General features: G+C 40.9%; 1 protein-coding gene across 17 annotated transcripts in view; it reads left to right on the top strand.

The window, feature by feature from the left end:
- The window catches only part of plekha6 (pleckstrin homology domain containing, family A member 6), a 111,687-nt gene that overhangs the window by 81,553 nt on the left and 9,837 nt on the right, over nucleotides 1-20,297 (top strand). For 10 of the 17 annotated variants that reach the window (XM_061783581.1, XM_061783580.1, XM_061783587.1 and 7 more), the window contains 15 exons: nucleotides 490-1,026; nucleotides 3,453-3,933; nucleotides 4,255-4,341; nucleotides 6,097-6,150; nucleotides 6,372-6,452; nucleotides 9,109-9,177; nucleotides 9,646-9,726; nucleotides 9,903-10,052; nucleotides 10,253-10,348; nucleotides 10,588-10,699; nucleotides 10,780-10,919; nucleotides 12,314-12,481; nucleotides 15,466-15,541; nucleotides 15,825-15,928; nucleotides 17,099-17,257. In XM_061783581.1, the coding sequence (XP_061639565.1) occupies nucleotides 490-1,026; nucleotides 3,453-3,933; nucleotides 4,255-4,341; nucleotides 6,097-6,150; nucleotides 6,372-6,452; nucleotides 9,109-9,177; nucleotides 9,646-9,726; nucleotides 9,903-10,052; nucleotides 10,253-10,348; nucleotides 10,588-10,699; nucleotides 10,780-10,919; nucleotides 12,314-12,481; nucleotides 15,466-15,541; nucleotides 15,825-15,928; nucleotides 17,099-17,257 (2,395 nt within the window). Of the gene's footprint in view, nucleotides 1-489; nucleotides 1,027-3,452; nucleotides 3,934-4,254; nucleotides 4,342-6,096; nucleotides 6,151-6,371; nucleotides 6,453-9,108; nucleotides 9,178-9,645; nucleotides 9,727-9,902; nucleotides 10,053-10,252; nucleotides 10,349-10,587; nucleotides 10,700-10,779; nucleotides 10,920-12,313; nucleotides 12,482-15,465; nucleotides 15,542-15,824; nucleotides 15,929-17,098; nucleotides 17,258-19,807; nucleotides 19,906-20,297 lie in introns of all 17 variants that reach the window. The other 7 variants (XM_061783596.1, XM_061783583.1, XM_061783589.1 and 4 more) reach the window with 7 other exon arrangements.

Raw genomic sequence — 20,297 nt, 5'->3', positions numbered from 1 at the left:
ACAGATTGCTTTTGTTTTGGTTCCGAATGTGGAGATCCAGCCAGAATTTTTGAAAAATCCTTAATTTTTTTGCTTGGCTATTTAAAAAAAATTATTTTACATTACATTTTTTTTTTTTTTTTTTTTTTAAATCCATTGGTTTTAGTGTGTAAAGTAAATTAAAGGTGAAGATTGTCAAAGTGGCGCTTGCCTTTCTTCAATGTTTCTGTGTGCGGCCCTTGGAAGAAAACAATTTGGACACCCCTGCTCTACATCCATAGGTGTGAATGCAAGTGTGAATGGTTGTTTCTCTTGATGTGCTTTGCCTCTGTGATTGGTTGGTGACCAGTCCAGAGTGTACCCCACCTCTCGCCCAAAGTACGCTGTGCTCCAGCTCACCCGTGACCCTAATGAGGACAAGTAGTATAGAAAATGTATACAAATATTTATGCATGTGTACATGTAATGTTATGAAATGTATTTACTTTAAGTATGTTTTGTTCTTTTTAGATCAACCAGGGCTGTCACAGCTGACCAGGCCATGGTTACTAGAGACACTGACCTGCAAATAGAACTGAAACAACAGACAGAACCTAACGAAAATGACATTACAGTAGACACGTTGGAAACACCCCCATTGTCAACCCCTTGCTCTGATCATGGCACAGTTCATAAGAATGGGAGACACAGAGATGGTGGAGGAAAAACTGAAGATGAAGGTGGAGGGCCTGGTTGTGGCAATGCTCAAACAAACCAGAATCCAAATGGTTGGAGCAATCATTTCCCCCCCGGCTCCAAGCCCCAAAACTACAACAGCAAACCTGCTCAGTCCCAAAGTCACAGCACTTGTACACCTCAAAGACAACCAGAAAGAGTTGTCAACCCACCAAAAGACTTAAGGGAACAGCACCACAATGTTGTGCTGAGGAGGGGTTTTGTTCCCAGAACTGCCCCTGAGAGAGCGGCCCAAAGGAAAAGCTCAATGGCACAGCTGCAGCATTGGGTCAACCAGCGGCGGGTCATGGTGTCCCAGGAGGACATCAACAGGTATACATACCTTGCAGTCAAAAGTATGGTGACCTGGCAATGTGTGGTTTTAAAATTTCCCAATCACTTCCTGAGATATCGAACTATGAATAATCATAGATATACAGTATAATTTAATCAGGTTTTCAAAATGCTTGTCCGATTTGAATCTAGCCTCATTTCAGTTTTTGGAATGTGCAATCAATTAAAAATGTAAGAGCAGTGATCAACTTGCTGTGTTGGAAACTCCTCTTTTGTAGAATAATTAAGGAAGCAATCTTGTCTTTACATGATACAAACAAAAACAGAGAGGGAGAAAGAAGAGGGAGAAGAGAGAGAGGGGAATATCCCCAGTTGCCCGCATGCTCTTTGTAAGCCCCCACACTCTTTCTAAAGCCGAAACTCGAAAAGACAGATTATAAGGAAGGTCCTTCAGTCAGAAAATCAGGAAATGTCTACCAGCTTGTCAGCCAGCTGTTGTAGCTGGTTTGGGAATGTCCTTGGAAAAGCCAAACAATGGCTCGCTGCTTTTAGCAAGGCTAGACATCTCAGAGAAGTTACACCAGAGCTATGGAACAATAAAATAATACATTATAAAGGAAATGCATTAAACCTTATAAATGTTAATAGAAGTTGTCTGACATGACACAAACAGTCTTTCACATTCTCTGTGGAGATATTTTGACCCACGCTTCCTTGCAGAATTGTTTGAATTCAAGCAAAAATTGAGGGTTTTCGAGCATGAACAGCCTTTTTCATGTCATAGCATTTCAATGAGATTCAAGTCTGGACTTTGACGAGGCCACTCCAAAACCTTCATTTTTTTTTTTTTTTTTTTTTAAGCCATTCAGAAGTTGACTTGCTGGTGTGTTTTGGATCGTTATCCTGCTGCAGAACCCAAGTGCGTTTCAGCAGGAGGTCACAAGCTGATGGCTGAAAATTATCCTTCAGGATTTTATGTTAAAAAGCAGAAATCATGGTTCCCTCAATCACAGCAAGTTGTCCAGGTCCTGAAGACACAAGCAGCCCAAGACCGTCACACTCCCACCACCATGTTTGACTATTGATAAGATGTTCTTTTTCTGAAATGCTGTGCAACATTTGCGCCAAATGCAGTATAAGGAGACACACACCTTCCAAAATGCTAAACTTTCATCTCGTCAGTCCATGTAATATTCTCCCAAAAGTCTTGGGAGTCATTCAGATTATTATTATTATTTTTTATTTTTTGCAAAATAAGACAAGCCTTTATGTTCTTTTTGGTCAGCAGTGGTTTTCACCTTGGAACTCAGTCTCTTCCTTATTGTTGTGTCATGAACACTGACCTTAACTGAGGCAAGGGAGGCTTTTCTTTAGAAGCTGTCCTGAGTTCCTTTGTTGCCTCCTGGATGTTAACTGTCTTTGTAGGCTGGCCACTCCTGGGAAGGTTCACCAATAACTACTGTTACATGTTTTCTTCATGCGAGGATGATGGCTCTCCCTATGGTTCGCTGGAATCCTACAGCTTTAGAAATGGCTTTTGTAACCCTTTCCAGACTCATACTTTATTTCTCAACTGTTCTGGAATTTCTTTGGATTGTTTCCTTTTGTTGCAGCTTTTTTAGATTTTTAGATTTTTAGATGTTTTTGTCAGGACAGATTCTATTTGTGGGGGGTAATTACTTACATTTTTTCCCCCTTAATAAATGAAATCACCATTTAAAAACAGCATTTTAAGTTCACTTGGGTTATAGTTATCTGATATTTACATTTGTTTGATGATTTTAAACATGAAAGTGGGGAAACTGCAAAAATGTAAGAATTTGAGAAGGGGCCAACACTTCTATATGACAAAAAGTGTTTGGGTTTTTTAAACTGCAAACTTCAGTTAGATAAGCTTTTGAATTCTAGTTTTTAGGTAGGTTTTTGCATGTTGTTTCTCCGGTCTATTTCGATCACTAATATTCATTTTAGACAAGTTTGATAATTAGCTTAGCAGGTGAGACTAATGAAAGGGAAATTACATAAGGAGTTTGTTCCACTTTATAAGTCACATTTTTAATGCAGTATGGGGAGAAAAAAATAGTGCTGCGTAGTCTGGACTGCATTGTTAGATATGTTTGAGTTGACATTTCAAGGGAATGTTGCATCGTCTTCTGTATAATGAATAGAATTGAAAAACGTACTCTTATTTGTTTAAATTCCCCTTACCCAGCTACAGTGTAAGATTAAAATAAGGAGTTATATTCCAAGGGCAATTTGGTTTTGATATTTTTTGGACAAAATAAAAACTGCGACATTGTTGCTGTCGTCACATTTCATAAATCTGTAGTGTTTAATTACTGCTAAATAATCCGTTGCAACCGTGTTATTATTATAGTATTTTTATAGCTGGTAGAAAAAAAACAATGCCACACATCATCAAAGGCTAAAATCTGATCAGATTTTGTTTTTTCCTGTTCTTCCAGTCCATGCCATTATTACCCAGCGAGTCAAGGGTTGAACTACTATGGCTACGCTAGTGGCCCCCACTATTTGGAGGAGTACCCGCTGTACCCACCAGGAGTCCGGCCTGATAGCATTTGCTCTGTCTCTGCCGTGGGGGGCTATGACAACCGCTGGGCTATTGAGGAAAAGCGACGCTCATTGAGGGATGGGCCTCACCAGTTGTACGGTCCGCCCACCCCTAGGGACTCATGGGGACCACAGTACTACAGTGGAGTTGAGAAGTCTATGAGACGTCTTTCCATCCAGCCGCGTTCCAGGTCTGTGCCCAGGTCACCATCCTTGTCCTCTCGGGGGGCCTACTCACCAGTGTCAAATAACTTTGCCTCACCGGCTCAATCACCATCTGCACATTTTGACCGTTTTTCGGGGAGGATGAGGGATGACGTGATCTATGCTGATCCGTCTGTCTATAACCTAAGGAGATCACTCAGCTCGCCAAAGGTAAGAAAGTGTAATTGTGGACGATCAAACCGAAATTTCAATATACCTACTGAACTTTATAGCAAAATCAACTGACGTTTGTTTGGAATTTTAGGTTGCAATTTTAGAAGGGGAGTGAACAATCAAGCCTTAACATTGAAACAAATTACAGTAAATGTCAAATATGTCTGTTTTTTTGTTTGAAGTAACCATACAAAGAGATGGAAGAAAGAATGAAAGACTAGTGTTGTGACCATTTTCACTTTTCCCCAGTCTCACATCCTTGCTGTCATTCTTGCCTCCGTCTTACTCGTCGCTCATTATCGTCTTCCTTTCCTTCAGTATGACTACTCTGGTGATAGGAGGTCCATAAATCAAGGATTATACCACCACAACTACCCTGTTTCCCCTTCCATCCACAATAAAATGGTATGTCCTGCCTATGTGCTGTAATGCATTTCAATCTAGATAACGGAACGGAACGAAATAGTCATGTGGTGCCCATTGTTTGGAATATAGTGTAGCTTTGTTTTAACAGTACTAACTCTGAACTGTGCTTACAGTGCTGTACATTGCTCTGTCCTAACTATCTACACAACACATTCTTCCGAGACATTTTCCAAATAGTATTACTAGCTACTGGTTCTATGCACTCTGTTTCCAACCATATGATCATTTGTGTGTGTGTGTTTACCCACTACTGTTGAGAATGGCAACAAACAAGAAGATCTGATACATGATGAAGTAAGATGGAGTATTTCCTTTTACACTGAAACGTTGAGTAGCTGCTTGCCAAGTTGCCGTCATGGCTGTAGGCGCATTTGACACATCCCCATTCTGAAGATCAGGTGCTAACAGACACTATTTGTAGTAGCTGGTTAGTCAGGCGGGTTTCGAACCATGCCAATAATATACTGTACGGCTAGCGCAAACCATTTATTTGTGGGGTATATAACTCATAGTGTTGTCTGGACATAAAAGTCATGGTTATGTTTCATTGAGCACCATTGTCGCTTCATCACATCTTAGATCTTCTTCATTTTGTAGCCACTTGATGTCATTGCAAATCTGCAAGGCGACGTGCCACCATTAATTGTTATGCTTACTGAAGCTGAACCAGTGCAACAGTACGAGAAAGCTGTATGGATTCCTCATGCCACATTTGTTTGTTGCATAGGTCATCGTTCTATCCACTGACATACACACCTAATGGAAATGTCAGTCTAATAGGAAGCACATTGTGGAACACCATTGCGCACTTAGTGATGTAATTGTAATTTTTTTATTTTTATGAGTAGCAAAACATGAGCCAGCTTCTTTGTGTGGATTGTATGCATCTCTTAATTTTCACATAACAAGTTTAAAAAATTGATAATACCAATCACACTGATGCTTTGCTTCAAGCGAAATTATCTTCCTCAAATTAAGACCAAAAAAAAAAAGTGTCAGTTGTTTACATGGACATGAACAAGATGACGATTTCTTCAAGGTAAAACCATATTTGGATTACAGTTTTGTTTATAGAATAGTTAATTCGTAATACTGTTTAGAGAGCATAGATGGAGTGTAATGTGTTGCTGCATGCTCCAATGTCATAGATGCATACATCAATTTAATTATGTCCATTGTTCTTGAAAGGTGGGGCATGAGAAACATTTCGCCCTTAGTCCAAATTTATGAGCTCTTTTTTATTGTCACCTTATCTTGGGCTCTGTTACAAATTATTTTTCGCCTGCATAAAACGGTGGTTGCATGACAGCCAAGTACTGTACACGTAAAATATTTCATTAGGTTAGGTTAACTCTCCCTTTAAAGGTAGCAAGTGTTTTTAAACTACCCATCCATCCATCCATTTTATGAGCCGCTTCTCCTCAAAAGGGTCGCGGGCGTGCTGGAGCCTATCCCAGCTATCATCGGGCAGGAGGCGGGGTACACCCTGAACCGGTTGCCAGCCAATCACAGGCCACATACAAGCAAACAACCATTCGCACTCACATTCACACCTACGGGGTTTTTAAACTATAATAATTAATTTAAAAGACCAAACAACAAAATGAAATCATCTATCCAATGAAGTTGATTGGGTGCTTTGTTCTGCTTCTGTCTGATCTGAAAAACATCTGTCAATGCTGCATGTGTCTGTGTGTTCGCCATATTTGTCGCTGTCGCTGCTGCTTGGTTCAGGACGACATATTAGATCTCCAGCTCCAACGCAACTTGGATTATTTAGACCAGCAGGTAGGCGCACACATCTGCATTCTTTGCAAAATCACGTCATACACAGTGTCTTTCACTGTCAATGCAGACATTATCACTACGTCATTACACCAGCTCCTATTTTCCCTATTACCTTCTAAGGATTACTTGAACAATCTCTTAATACAGTTAGTTGTTCCAGTTGCCTTCCAGACAAGGTTGTTGTTACTGTGAGGTGTTTGTAATTTGAGCTGAATCTTCAGGTGCTGGAGGGAAGCCGGTTAATTGGTATGGTTACCCGAAGGGCGGAGAGGTCCTCCTCTGCAGCAAAGCTCTGTATACAAGTAAGAGAGGAGAGAGAGTGCAGCAGGGAGGCAGGCTTCAGCCAGGAAAACTGCTTTGTTTAGCACGTTCGAACTTAACCAATGATCAATCAGATGGGCTGGTAGGATAACACCTTTGACCTTGACACGATTTTGGAAGTGTAGCGTAAACGTTGACAGCAACAGAATCAATTGCATTCCTGATTCAAGGCCAAACTACATTACAATTCAGCAGATAATCCACTCTTCCCTAAGCCTGCCTCTCTTTTCTTCATATTTTTATCTGCATGCGGTGTTCGCTTCATAACCTCACGCACATTTCTTTCCGTTTTCCATCCCTTTTTATAAAACCCACAACCTTCTATTTCGATGTATGAGGAAATTCTCTCTGTATAACAATTTATGAAGTGAACAAGAATGGGAAGGGAAATATTTAAATTTATATAGCCATATAGTATGGCTTTGTGAATCCAAAAAGTACTAACATTTTCCAAGAATGTTAAAGACTTTCAATATTGTGGCATTGTCCTTGTGATGAGTCTTTGTTACATCTGGCCTATGCTTTTTAAGGAGGGTCATGCAAAGAGTTTCTCAAGAAAACAATCTTCATTTAATCTCATATAGCAGATAAAAAATTACGAGTTGGACACTTTTTAATGCATATACAGTACGTGTACCTGTAGCATGTTGATAAATAGGTTTCAACCTTAAATCGAAATTGCATTTGAGTCACTTTTCTGGTATCACTTGAAAAAAACTGTGAAAGGCTGCCTCACTGGCAGCATTAAGAATGTGCATTTATTTCAAACTTACTCTGCGACTGATGTTCTCTCTCTCTCTCTCGGTCATTTTACTCAGAGTTGGGAATGTGACTTTTTCACTCAAAATGAGACCAGTTGATTCCTCATCAACCCACAGCTCTAGAGCCATGCAAATTCTGCTCCTTCGTGTACTGTATTGGATTATTACAACTCAGTCTCGACATGAAAATTATTTTCCTTGAGATTATGGCCCTGAATTTTATAGGTCTGTACACAGACATACATACAGTACAGTATACAGTATGTAATACATTATAACATAACCACTTGTAACCAACTCCATGGTCATCTTGACTCATTTTATTAGCCCTTCATCTTACTTTACATAGTCGGCTTTAAGTATTTTTGTGTTGTTTTGCTGTTGTGACGGTTGGTTTCAGAAAAGGTTGCTTTCCGTAATAGTACTCGCAATCAAGCATCCTGGCAAGTTTTGTAACTCATTTTTAACCACAAAAAAAAGTTATTTAACTCATTACATTTATTTTGTGTCAGTAAATGTATTCTTAATTTGATGTCTGCAGCAAAAACCTGTTGACCACCATGCTACATTACACTGTGCGCACTTCGCTTCTTCAATGATGTCTGTTTTAATCAACAATTCATTGGTGGAATGTTACAAGTCACTAAATGTTTGCTAGCGTGTTTGCTTTTTGTTCATTTTTATTTGCTTGTGATTTTAAAAATTATATATTTTTATTCAGTTACAATAATTGGTGTTGTAAATGAGTGGCTCTTGAATATGATGAGGACATCAAATTGAGACTGTAAAATTATTTTGTGATTTATCACTAATAATAGATACAGAGGTGCCTTGAGATACAAATTTAATTTTTTCCATGGCCACCCTCATCATTACTCAGTTCCAGCCCCCACCCACCCAAAAGAAAGTTTTCATTTTTTTTAATTCGTAAATTTCACTCTAAAATATTGCACTTTATATAAACATAGAGTAATAACATAATTAGATAGACTAAAGAAATAAACATTTTGTGTATCATGATTCATCCATCCATCCATTTTCTGTATGCTGCATTTGAATTCATTGTGTTGCTCCTTCTGGTGTGTGCCCGGCTTGGCCACCGGGGGCAGTATAATACAGTCATGCAGACACAAACGAAGGAGAAGAATTTCACGTCTACTGTAAAGTGACTTAGTAAGATGTTGGAATATTATTCATTTTTCATATAGGATAAATGCCTGAATAATGTTATATTATCTTTCTGCATGTGTTGCTCCACTGCTTGTGTTCAAATGTCTATTGTTTAAAGGGTTTTAAAACTGCAGCTATTGATGCTAATCGTTACAATGTCAACGGCGTTTTCCATTCTATGTTAGCATTAAGCTTGCAGGGCCTTTCTTTAGGCAGCTGCTGACTGCTACTGATATTTTTTCTCAATTGCTAAAACACATTTCTTGAAACCCTCCACCCATTTTGTCAATAAGTTAACACACCAAAAGGATGATCAATTAAATAAGTGGGTTTTAGGGCACGGGGCATTTGATTCTGACAATAGAGTTATGTGTTTTAGCAATTGAGAAATACTGTATTGTGAGGTGAGTTGAATGAGTTCATTGCCGTCGGACAGTTCTTGTATCTCAAGTTTGCGTTCGCAAGTCAAAGCCAAAAAAGTCAGTCAGATGGTAGCTCATACCTCGCTAAAACTCCTAAGTCGGGTCACCCGTATCTCAAGGCACCATTGTAGCATGGTTTAGAACCTAGAAAATAGTTACTACATTGCTGTGTTGCTATTTATGTTTTACACAGCATCCCATCTTTTTGGAACCAGGGTTTATAATATAAATGCTTTCATTTCATGTTGGGTATTAAAATATTTGGTATGTCTTTGTTTTCACAGGTGCCTCCTTTCCATGATGTCTACAGAGAGTTACACCCAACACTGAAGCTAAATGAAATTGAAACAAGTGTAAGTGACATCACACTTATACAGTAAATGAGTTTGCACTTTTTCAAAAAGGGTTTTTGGACAAAACAAAAGATTTTGGTTCACAATCTCAGTTTCATTTCACCCCAAAGGTGTTTGTTGGATTACTGTCAGGGCTCTTTGTGATCAAGTTATCCCACACGAATCATCCCCGGACCATGCTTTTTCAATAGACATGTCGTTCTGAAACATGAACTGGCCTTATTCCCAAATTAATCAAACAGATTTGAAGCATAGAATTGTTAAAAGTTGAAGAATAAAGATACATACTCGGACTGGCTGCTAAAGTTGTTCAACTAAAAGATGTGTCTCAGTACTATCCATATTGACACTACAGTACATAATGTATATGTTGACACTATGGTGTAAACGTTTTATTTTTACAATATTCTACATTATTTGTTTTAATCGTAGTTTTTGTTTGTTTGTTTGACATAATGTCTGACACAGAAACTCTTGGGGCGGCTGTGTGAGCAAAATCACATTGTGAAAGATCACGAAGCAGTGGTCCACAGACTGCGAATGGACAAGGTAAAAAAACAAAAGAAAAATATAATATAAGTTTTAACTTTCCAAATACTTTTATGATCCACAGTAACACTGGATATTTTGTCTCTGATTTGGTGGCTTTCTTACGGTTACCATTTCAAATTACAACCTTTTTCTATACCTTAATATCATGCCGCTGTTTTGGTTGCTGTTTACAGGACAGCCTCGAGGAGGCATTGGTGGCTACCCATCAGGAGATGGAGAAGTACCATAACCAGCCTGTGGCCGTGGAAAAGCTACATATCAAAAAGGAAACCCTCCAAAACCAGCTAATCAACATCAGAGGGGAGCTTTCCCAGGCCTCAAATGTAAGACAAACCTGACATGCCAGATGGTTCGTTTTACAAAATAATTTGTTTGGAAAATTTTCTGGTTTCAGCAATGGTTTTCATTAATTTCATATCCCTAACTGAGTAGATAGGACCATGAATAAATGTTATAGTGAAGAAAAAATGCCCCAACTGCATAAACAATGCAATCAGGGAGTATAAATAAACTGTACTTACAGGCTTTAACTACCACTCGTATGGAATTTGAAGCATTAGAGGATGAGGCCCATGCCATTCACGGAGATCTATGGGAACAACTTAATGGCGGCTTGCAGGTAAATGGTAACCCCTTCTGATTTGATGTTGAAGATGTTATTTACTCTGAATTTTGACTGGAAAGGATGAGGCCCTCTTTGTATGGGTGTTCGTTTCCTCTCATTCAGTATTGTTTATGCAATATTATACACAGTCATGTAATCCATACAAATTGACAGATAACATTTTGTAGTTTCACTGTAGTTTAAATGTCTTGCATGATATTTGTTTTATTTATTTATTTATATTTGGGGGGCAGAGTGAATTGGTTCGAAGGCACATCCAGAAAGAGTTTTGGAGAGTCCAGGATATATTAGAGGGCCTACACAAGAATCACTCATCCAGAGGCACTGATACAGCAAAGCACAGAGGTACCATCAAAAATAAAATGATATGGTTTATACAAATGCACGTCTCTCAGTATCACCTTTCACACGCTCTTCTTCTGCAGTGGCCAGTGGTGCTTCAGGCTCCTTTAGCACCAATAGTCCAGCCAGTCCCCTCAGCTCAGTAAGCCTCACCAGTCCTCTCAGCCCCTACTCCCCAGTGCCCGGCTCCCAGGTCTCCCCCTCTAAACACCTGGGCCCGGAGGTAAGCACCGGACACACCCAGCAAGGGGTCAACCCTTTTTCAATACCTGTCTCTCACACTAGAACTAGCTCCATCCCTAAACCTCGTCCCAAATCTTGTACAATGCCTCAATTCAACACTGAACCCAGGCCCAACTCAAGACCAAAAAGTTATAGAGAACCTGACAAAAGCATGAATGCAGATAACATGAATAAAAATAGTTGCGAAACCCACGAATGCACATTTCCTCGTTTACAGAGTTTAAATGAGTCCTTGGGTAGATTGGATACTGTGATTGAGGAAACGGAGCAACTTATTACATGCAGAAACAACTCACACTTAAATACGTTTGTAAACCCTTCCAGAGGTACTGATTTTCTCCAAGTACAATGCCAGGACTCTATGTCCAATCAAAATTTAGACTTGATCCCAGCTCACACCACGCAACTCCAAGATTTTGGTTGGTTAACCTCAAATATTTGCAGCCAAGAGGTCAAGGTTGGCCTAAGAAAAGATGTATTTCCGGACTCTGACCATGCATCTTCCTTCTTAGTAGCATACCCAAATGGTCACAGAAACCTCCTATCCAACAGGCGTTTTTCAATGCCTGAATCCCAGATCCTGCTTTTCCAGGACATCTTTCAAACTAATCTTTTAACATCATGCCATGGCCCGGATCTTTACACACCCTCTGTTTCTTATTTTAGAAGCGATCGCACTGAAACTCAACATGACCAACAACAATCCCATACATGTAATGCCAGTATAGATGCTAAGATGCTCACTCTCCCTTATAATCAAAAGGAACATAACACTGATCCAATTATTTGTATGGTAACAAAATCTGACTCACCCAATAAGCATTCAGATAAAGTGTTTATGCAGACTCATCTTTAGAAACTTATTGAAGCTAATTATTCTTCGATTCTGATCATAGTTATTCCAATTGCATCCCATCTTTCCAGAAATATCATTAATATAAAATTGACTACTGTTTTTTTTTTATTGGGTATATTTGATAGTCAATCAATGAAATACATTTGCATTTTTTTAAATAAACACAAGTATTTGGTGTCAGTTTATACAAGAGAAGTTTAGGTAAAATCCAATAGAGTATTGTGTTTAAATTGTATATGCATAAATCTCATAAGAACAATTTATTAATAAAATGTGCCTGCATTTCTAGTTTTTAAATACTATTAGAAAGTAATAGGAATTAAAGGGCAGGTTTTCTATTGTGATTAGGGAATGTTCATCATGATCCTTTGGAATATACCCGTTTCCTTACGCTTTCCTGCTTTGCATTTAGCTGGCTTGTGATCACTCCCCCTGATTCGCAAAATTCTCTTGCTTCAACCCTATGTATTTTTTGCCTCCTTTCTTCCCTGCTATCCCCTGGCCTTCTGATGATCTAGGAAAGTGCACCCCCAAGGCCCCCCCTCCCCAAGTCCTATTTCGCTTTGGAACCTTCTACTTCCTTTCCCCCCTCTATTCCCCCCTTGCCCTTTGACAGCACCATCTGGCTACACAGCTTGGGAATCGATGATGGTTTCTTTGATGTTGAAGATTCTCACATCAGAAAGGTATTTTGTAGATTTTGTAGATTCTGTGCCCCATCCTTAAATTTTGTCCAGTATTAGCTTTTAAATCCATCAATCCTAATCTGACAGCAGAACCATATATCAAAATTCTAGGTTTCTGTCTGTCGATTCAACCTATTGCTTGATATTGAACCCTTTGGTCTCAGTAGATCACTCAAAACACTTGTTGCTGATCACCTATTAGATCATGTTAACCATTGCATTTGAAATACAAATGCCATGCAATTTCATATGAAGGGTCTCTGCCATTGAAGGTAGAATACCTAAATATGCTGTGATAAAATGCAGTATGTAGAGCTGATGCGGCAAATTCATTACTCACCAACACCTAATACATTTGTACAGAAACATACGATGTGTGGTCATACCAAGTAAAAGAAATGCATACATTCTCATTTAATATACTTTCTAATCAAGAAGGTACACTAAATTGCCAAAAGTATTGGGTCACTAGCTTTGACTCAGATATGAATTTAAGTGACATCTCATTCTTAATCCATATGGTTTAATATGAAAAGGTCCACCCTCTGCAATTATAACATCTTAAAGTCTTCTGGAAAAGCTTTACACAAGTTTTAGGAGTGTGTTTATGGGAATTTATGATCATTTTTCCAGAAGCGCATTTGTGAGGTGAGACATTGATGTTGGACGAGAAGGCCTCGCTCTCAGTCTCCACTCTAATTCATCCCAAAGTGTTCTATAGGGTTGCGGTCAGAATTATGCAGGCCAGTCGAGGTCATCCACATCAAACTCTCTCATCCGTGTCTTTACGAACCTGGATTTGTACACTGATGCACACATTTTGTAACAGGAAGGGGCCACCTCAAAACTGTTCCCACAAAGTTGGAAATAGGTTGGTCCAAAAATTTGGTCCAAAATATTAGCCCCTAAACGCCAGTGAAAGGAACTCTAAATGCTTCAGCATACCAAGAGATTTTGGACAGTCAAACAGTTGGAGGTGACCCCTTCCTGTTCCAAAATGTCTGTACATCGGTGCACAAAGTAAGGTCCATAAAAACATAGATGAGAGAATCTGGTATGGATGAACTTGACTGGCCTGTTTTCAACCTGATAGAATAGCTTGGGGTTGATTTTGAGTGGACAGTGAGCCTCACAAATATGCTCCTGGAAGAATGGGCAAAAATTTCCATAAACTAACTCCTAAACCTAGTTGAAAGCCTTCCCACAAGACTGGAAGCTGTTACAGCTGCAAAGGGTAACCTGACTTCAATATTAAACCATATGGTTTACAACTCCAATTCCAATGTAGTTGGGACGTTGTGTTAAACATAAATAAAAACAGAATACAATGATTTGCAAATCATGTTCAACCTCTATTTAATTGAATACACTACAAAGACAAGATATTTAATGTTCAAACTGATAAACTTTATTGTTTTTAGCAAATAATCATTAATTTAGAATTTTATGGCTGCCACACGTTCCAAAAAAACTGGGACAGGTGGCAAAAAAGACTGAGAAAGTTGAGGAATGCTCATCAAACACCTGTTTGGAACATCCCACAGGTGAACATGCTAATTGGGAACAGGTGGTGCCATGATTGCGTATAAAATGAGCTTCCCTGAATTGCTCAGTCATTCACAAGCAAAGATGGGGTGAGTTTCACCTCTTTGTGAACAAGTGCTTGAGAAAATAGTCCAACAGTTTAAGGACAATGTTCCTCAATGTACAATTGCAAAGAATTGAAGAATTTCATCATCTACGGTCCATAATATCATCAAAAGGTTCAGAGACTCTGGAGAAATCACTGCATGTAAGTGACAAGGCTGAAAACCAACATTGAATGCCCGTGACCTTCGATACCTCAAGCGGCACTGCATCAAAAACCGACATCAATGTTTTAAGGATATCACCACATGGGGAAACACTTCAGAAAACCAATGTCAGTAAATACAGTTCGGCGCAACATCCGTAAGTGCAACTTGAAACTCTACTATGCAAAGCAAAAGCCATTTATCAACAACACCCAGAAACGCAGATGGCTTCTCTGGGCCCGAGCTCATCTAAGATGGACTGATACAAAGTGGAAAAGTGTTCTGTGGTCCGACGAGTGGACATTTCAGATGGTTTTTGGAAATTGTGAAAGTCATGTCCTACGGGCCAAAGAGGAAAAGAACGATCCGGACTGTTATGGAGGCAAAGTTCAAAAGCCAGCATCTGTGATGGTATGTGGCTGTATTAGTGCCAATAGCATGGGTAACTTACACATCTGTGAAGGCACCATTTATGCTGCAAGGTACATACAGGTTTTGGAGAAACATATGCTGCCATCCAAGCAACGTCTTTTTCATGGACGCCCCTCCTTATTTCAGCAAGACAAAGCCAAACCACATTCTGCATGTGTTACAACAGCGTGGCTTCTTAGTAAAAGAGTGCTGGTACTGGACTGGCCTACCTGCAGTCCAGACCTGTCTCCCATTGAAAATGTGTGGTGCATTATGAAGCGTAAAATATGACAACAGAGACCCCGGACTGTTGAACAGCTGAAGCTGTACACCAAGCAAGAATGGGAAAGAATTCCACCTACAAAGCTTCAACAATTAGTGTCCTCAGTTCCCAAACGTTTATTGAATGTTGTTAAAAGAAAAGGTGATGTAACACAGTGGTAAACATGACCCTGTCCCAGCTTTTTATGGCTGAACGTGTTGCAGCCATAAGATTTCAAGTTAATGATTATTTGCTAAAAGAATAAAGTTTATCAGTTTGAACATTAAATATTTTGTCTTTATAGTGTATTCAATTAAATATAGGTTGAACATGATTTGCAAATCATTGTATTCTGTTTTTATTTATGTTTAACACAACGTCCCAACTTCATTGGAATTGGGGTTGTAGAATGGGATATCACTTCAAATCATATGTGAGTCAAGGCAGGTGAGCAAATACATTTGGCAATATAGTGTATGTTTAAGTAAATTTCGGTATATCAATCTTCTCTCTTACAGATTAAGTTCGGAGAACAGAATAATATTGGTGCTCCACAAGACCAAGGCCCAGAAAGGCAATCCACCATGAATAAAGGTACAACAACAAAAGTGCAATGGAGGTTTTCATGTGATAACCTAAATTATTAACTCAGCTGATGATTATTATCCAAAGCTTGGTACAGAGTAACTCATGGGACATGGGATTACACTGCTAACATGCCCTCTGACATGTTTTAATGCCAGATGAAAGAGAAGTCCTAACCCGATGCATAATAAATATGCTTTGTCAAGCATGAGACTATCATTATCAGGGTTAGTTTTGACAAGCACATAATCTCCTTTCCCACGGTTGTGACCAAATCTCCTATTGCTTTCAGTTGGCATTGTCCCTCCAAGAACCAAGTCACCTGCTGACGATTCACCTAGCTGGTCTGCTAGAGTTTCCCATCATAATGGGAGAATGCCTAATGGGATTGCTAGGGTAGGTCAACCAACACTATCAGCAATTAAAGCTATGTCTTCCTTAAAGCCACAAATACATTCTGTTGTGTGGAAATCAATCCATGGATTCAATTGGAAACAATACAGTTGGGTATGAACCAATATGTTTAGGGTCATGTGTGCTGGATTCTATCCCAGCTGACTTTGGGGGGGCGGGGCGTTACACCTTAGACTGGTCGACAGCCAATTGCAGGTCAACTGAAAATTAAAATGATAAAATGTCATAACTGTCCATCAACATCAAAATAGGTTGGAGAAGTAATACGTTGTACCTGACCATTGTATAATCTATACTATATTAGCTATAACCTTAACACATGAAAATATAGTGTAAGACCTCTAAATTATTGAATTCACACGCCCAATTGTTCAATGTCTCAGTACTTGGCCGCTGAGCTTAGAGTGTCACAGACGGTCATCAGCTGGTTGCAAAAGAGATACACAGAGACTGGAAGAGTCACAGAAAGGCAAAGAAGTGGTCATCGTTGAGAAAAGAAAGAACCTATGAATTTTTTCCATTCAGCTGGTTGTTAGAGAACAGATTAAAATTAAATTCCCCTGAAAGTTAACCCAAAAGACGAATATCCCGTACCTTTTTTTACATTTTCATCAAAGCTGGATAATTTCAATTGTACTTAAATGTGCACAAAAGCAGCATACTGTAGATGTATGAAAACTGCATATTAACAGGCGTCGGTTAGTTCGTTCAGTGAAGGATAAAAGTTATTTTAGCTAGCCTTAAATTAAATGTTGCCCTCTTTTTACACCTTAGTTTATTTCAGTCCTGCGCAGTGTGCACCCTTCCTTTAATGTTAATAAATAAATGGCCTCACTGTTTCACTAACTTAGGAGGGAAATAAAAGTGTTATTATTGCAGTTTTTAAACTTTATTTTCCGAAAATATCGCAAATGTTTCTACATTTCCTTTTTCAATTGAGTGTTTTTTCCCCCAATTATTAATGCTAAATTTAATATAATCTCAGTACTTCAAAATAAAACAATATTATATAATTCTTATAGTCTAATAATGATTTCTGACTCCACCACTCGTGGTGGCATTTGGGCACTAAAAATAATTGTGAGCTTTGGAACATCAATATTCAAGTGCACCTCTCATCAATATGTGTTTTCACTCCGCTTCTTTACACAGGAGCGTCCAAAGAGTGCTGTGTTTCCATCTGAGCTTAGGTCCAAGATGAGTGTGGAGGAACAAAACGAAAGGATCCGTCGCAACCAGAGCACCTCTGTACGGGACAAAAGAAGGAGTCTTAATCTTTCAGGCGGGCAGTCTCCAGCGAGCTACAGAGTGGTATATACAACAATTTTGCCTGTGCCATGTGTACAAAGAACACTACCAACTGTGAAATGTGGAGGAAGCTCAGTTATGTTCTTGGACTGCTTTGCTTTATCTACTGTCTGGTACAGGGTATCTTTAATCTGTGAAGGGTCCAATGAAAGGCATTACAAGGCTACAAGGCATTCTAGAGCAAAATGTGCTGCCTAATGTGTGAAAGCTTGATATCATCCGCAGGACAGAAGTCCTTCAACAGGATAATGACCCAAAACACACAGCAAAAAATACCCAAGAAAGGTTAAGAACAAAACATTAAGACTATTCGAAAGAGCCCTGATCAGAATTGTATTGAACTTCAGTGAAAGGAGCTAAAACATGCAGTCTGGAGAAGACCATCCATACATAAATTTTCTTCCGCTTATCCGAGGTCAGGTCTTTGGGGCAGTAGCTTTAGCAGGCAAGCCCAGCCTTCCCTCTCCCCAGCCAGCCGGGAGACATAGCCTCTCCAGTGTGTCCTAAATCGTCTCCTCCTGGTGGGATATGCCCGGAACACCACACCAGGGAGGCGTCCAGGAGGCATCCTAATCAGATGACCGAGCCACCTCATCTGGCTCCTCTCAAAGCCGAGGAGCAGCGGCTCTACATGAGCCCATCCAGGATGACCAAGCTTTTCAACCTTGGGGGTTCTGTAACCCATACTCCCAAAGGACCCCCCACAGGACTCCCTGAGGGACACGGTCAAACACCTTCTCCAAGTCCACAAAACACATGACTGGTTGGAGGAACTCCCATGCACCTTCGAGGCCCTTGCCGAGGGTGTAGAGCTTGTCCACTGTTCCACTGATCCCGCTGTAGTTGGAACACACCCTCCGGTCCCCCTTTTTAAAAAGGGGGACCACCACCCCAGTCAGCCAATCCAGAAGCAGTGTCCCCAATGTCCACGCGATGTTGCAGAGGCGTGTAAACTAGGACAGCCCAACAACATCCAGGGCCTTTAGGAAGTCCGAGCGAATCTCATCCACCCACATGAGAAGCTTTTTAACAACCTCGGTGACCTCAACCCCAGAGATAGAAAAGCCCAGAGATAGACCCAAGACTCTGCTTACTCATGGGAAGGTGTGTTGGTAGAATTGAGGAGGTCTTCGAAGTATTCTCTTCACCAACTCACAACGTCCCAGGTCGAGGTCAGCAGCGCCCCATCCACACTATACACAGGGTTGATGGTGCACAGCTTCCCCCTCACCCTCTCCTAAGACGCCAGATGGTGGAAGCTGTCCAGAAGTCGTTCTCCATGGCCTCACCAAACTCTTCCCACGCCAGAGTTTTTGTCTCAGCAACCACCAAAGCTGCATTCCACTTGGCCAGACAGTACCCATCAGCTGCCTCAGGAGTCCCACCGGCTAAAAAGGCCCGATAGGACTCCTTCTTCAGCTTGACGCCATCCCTTATCGCTGGTGTCCACCAACAGGTTCGGGGGTTGGCACCACGACAGGCACCGACTACCTTACAGCCACAGTTCCGGTCGGCCGCCTCACCAATGGAGGCGCCGAACATGGTCCAGTTGGACTCCATGTCCCCTACCTCCCCCGGGACGTGGGTGAAGTTCTGTCGGAGGTGGGAGGGGGAACCTCCTTCTGACAGAGGATTCTGCCAGACGTTCCAAGCAGACCCTCACAATACGTTTGGGCCTGCCAGGTTGGACCGGCATCTTCCCCCACCATCGGAGCCAACACACCACCAGGTGGTGATCAGTTGACAGCTCCGCTCCTCTCTTCATCTGAGTCTCCAAGACATGCGGCCGTAAGTCCGATGACACGACCACAAAGTTGATCATTGAACTGCAGCCTAGGGTCTCTTGGTGCCAAGTGCACGTATGGACACTCTTATGCTTGAACATGGTATTCATTATGCTCAATCCGTGATGAGCGCAGAAGTCCAATAACAGAACACCGCTCGGGTTCTGAACGGGGGTCCGTTCCTCCCAGTCACGCCTTTCCAGGTCTCACTGTCATTGCCCACGTGAGCATTGAAGTCCCCAAGCAGAACAATGGAGTCCCCAGCGAGAGCGCTCTCCAGCACTCCCTCCAAGGACTCCAAGAATGGTGGGTAATCTGAACTGCTGTTTGGTGCACAGGCACAAACAACAGTCAGGACCCGTCCTCTCACCCGAAGGCAGAGGGAGGCTACCCTCTCGTCCACTGTAGTGAACCCCAATGTACAGGCGCTGAGCCGGGGGGCAATATGTATAGCCACACCTGCTCTGCGCTCCAGAGTGGAAGAGAGTCCAACCCCTCTCAAGAGAATTGTTCCCAGAGCCCAAGCTGTGTGTGGAGGTGAGGCCGAATATATCTAAACGGAACTTCTCGGGCTCCTTCACTGCCAGAGAGGTGACGTTCCACGTCCTTAGAGCCAGCTTCTGTAGCTGGGGATCAGATCGCCAAGGTCCCTGCCTTCGACCACTGCCCAGCTCACACTGCACCTGACCCCTTTGGCCCCTCCCACAGGTGGTGAGCCTATGTCAATCATCATAAGGGTTGATTTGTCTTTGTCTGATCCCTCACCTAGGACCTGTTTGCCATTGGTGACCCTGCCAGGGGCATAATGCCTCAGACAACTTAGCTCCTTGGATCATTGGGAGACACAAACCCCTCCACCACGATAAGGTGACGGCTCAAGGAGGGGCAGTTTGGAGAACACACATTTCAAAATTGCAGAAGTTTGTTCCACAAACAGTCAACAGTACCAATGTATGTCAGTATGTCAGAGGCTTCCATTAACTTTAAATGTCCAGGAGCTAGACGGTGACTATGCCTTCCAAACGACAATATACTGCTGTTTGAATGTGAAATGCGGAACATTGTTTGAATCTTTTAGTGGGTTGTTAACTCAAACTAAAAACAATAAGATGAGCAATTATACAGTGGCTGAAATAAGTATTTAACACGTCACCATTTTTCTCATTAAATATATTTTAAAAGGTGCTATTGACGTGAAAAATTCACCAGACGTTGGGAACGACCCAAGTAATCCATACATACAAAGAACGTAGAACAAA

Source organism: Phyllopteryx taeniolatus, chromosome 9, assembly GCF_024500385.1.
Source record: "Phyllopteryx taeniolatus isolate TA_2022b chromosome 9, UOR_Ptae_1.2, whole genome shotgun sequence".
Lineage (NCBI taxonomy): Eukaryota > Metazoa > Chordata > Actinopteri > Syngnathiformes > Syngnathidae > Phyllopteryx > Phyllopteryx taeniolatus.
The sequence above is the reverse complement of the archived record's forward strand: the minus strand, read 5'-3'. Positions and strand labels throughout refer to the sequence as shown.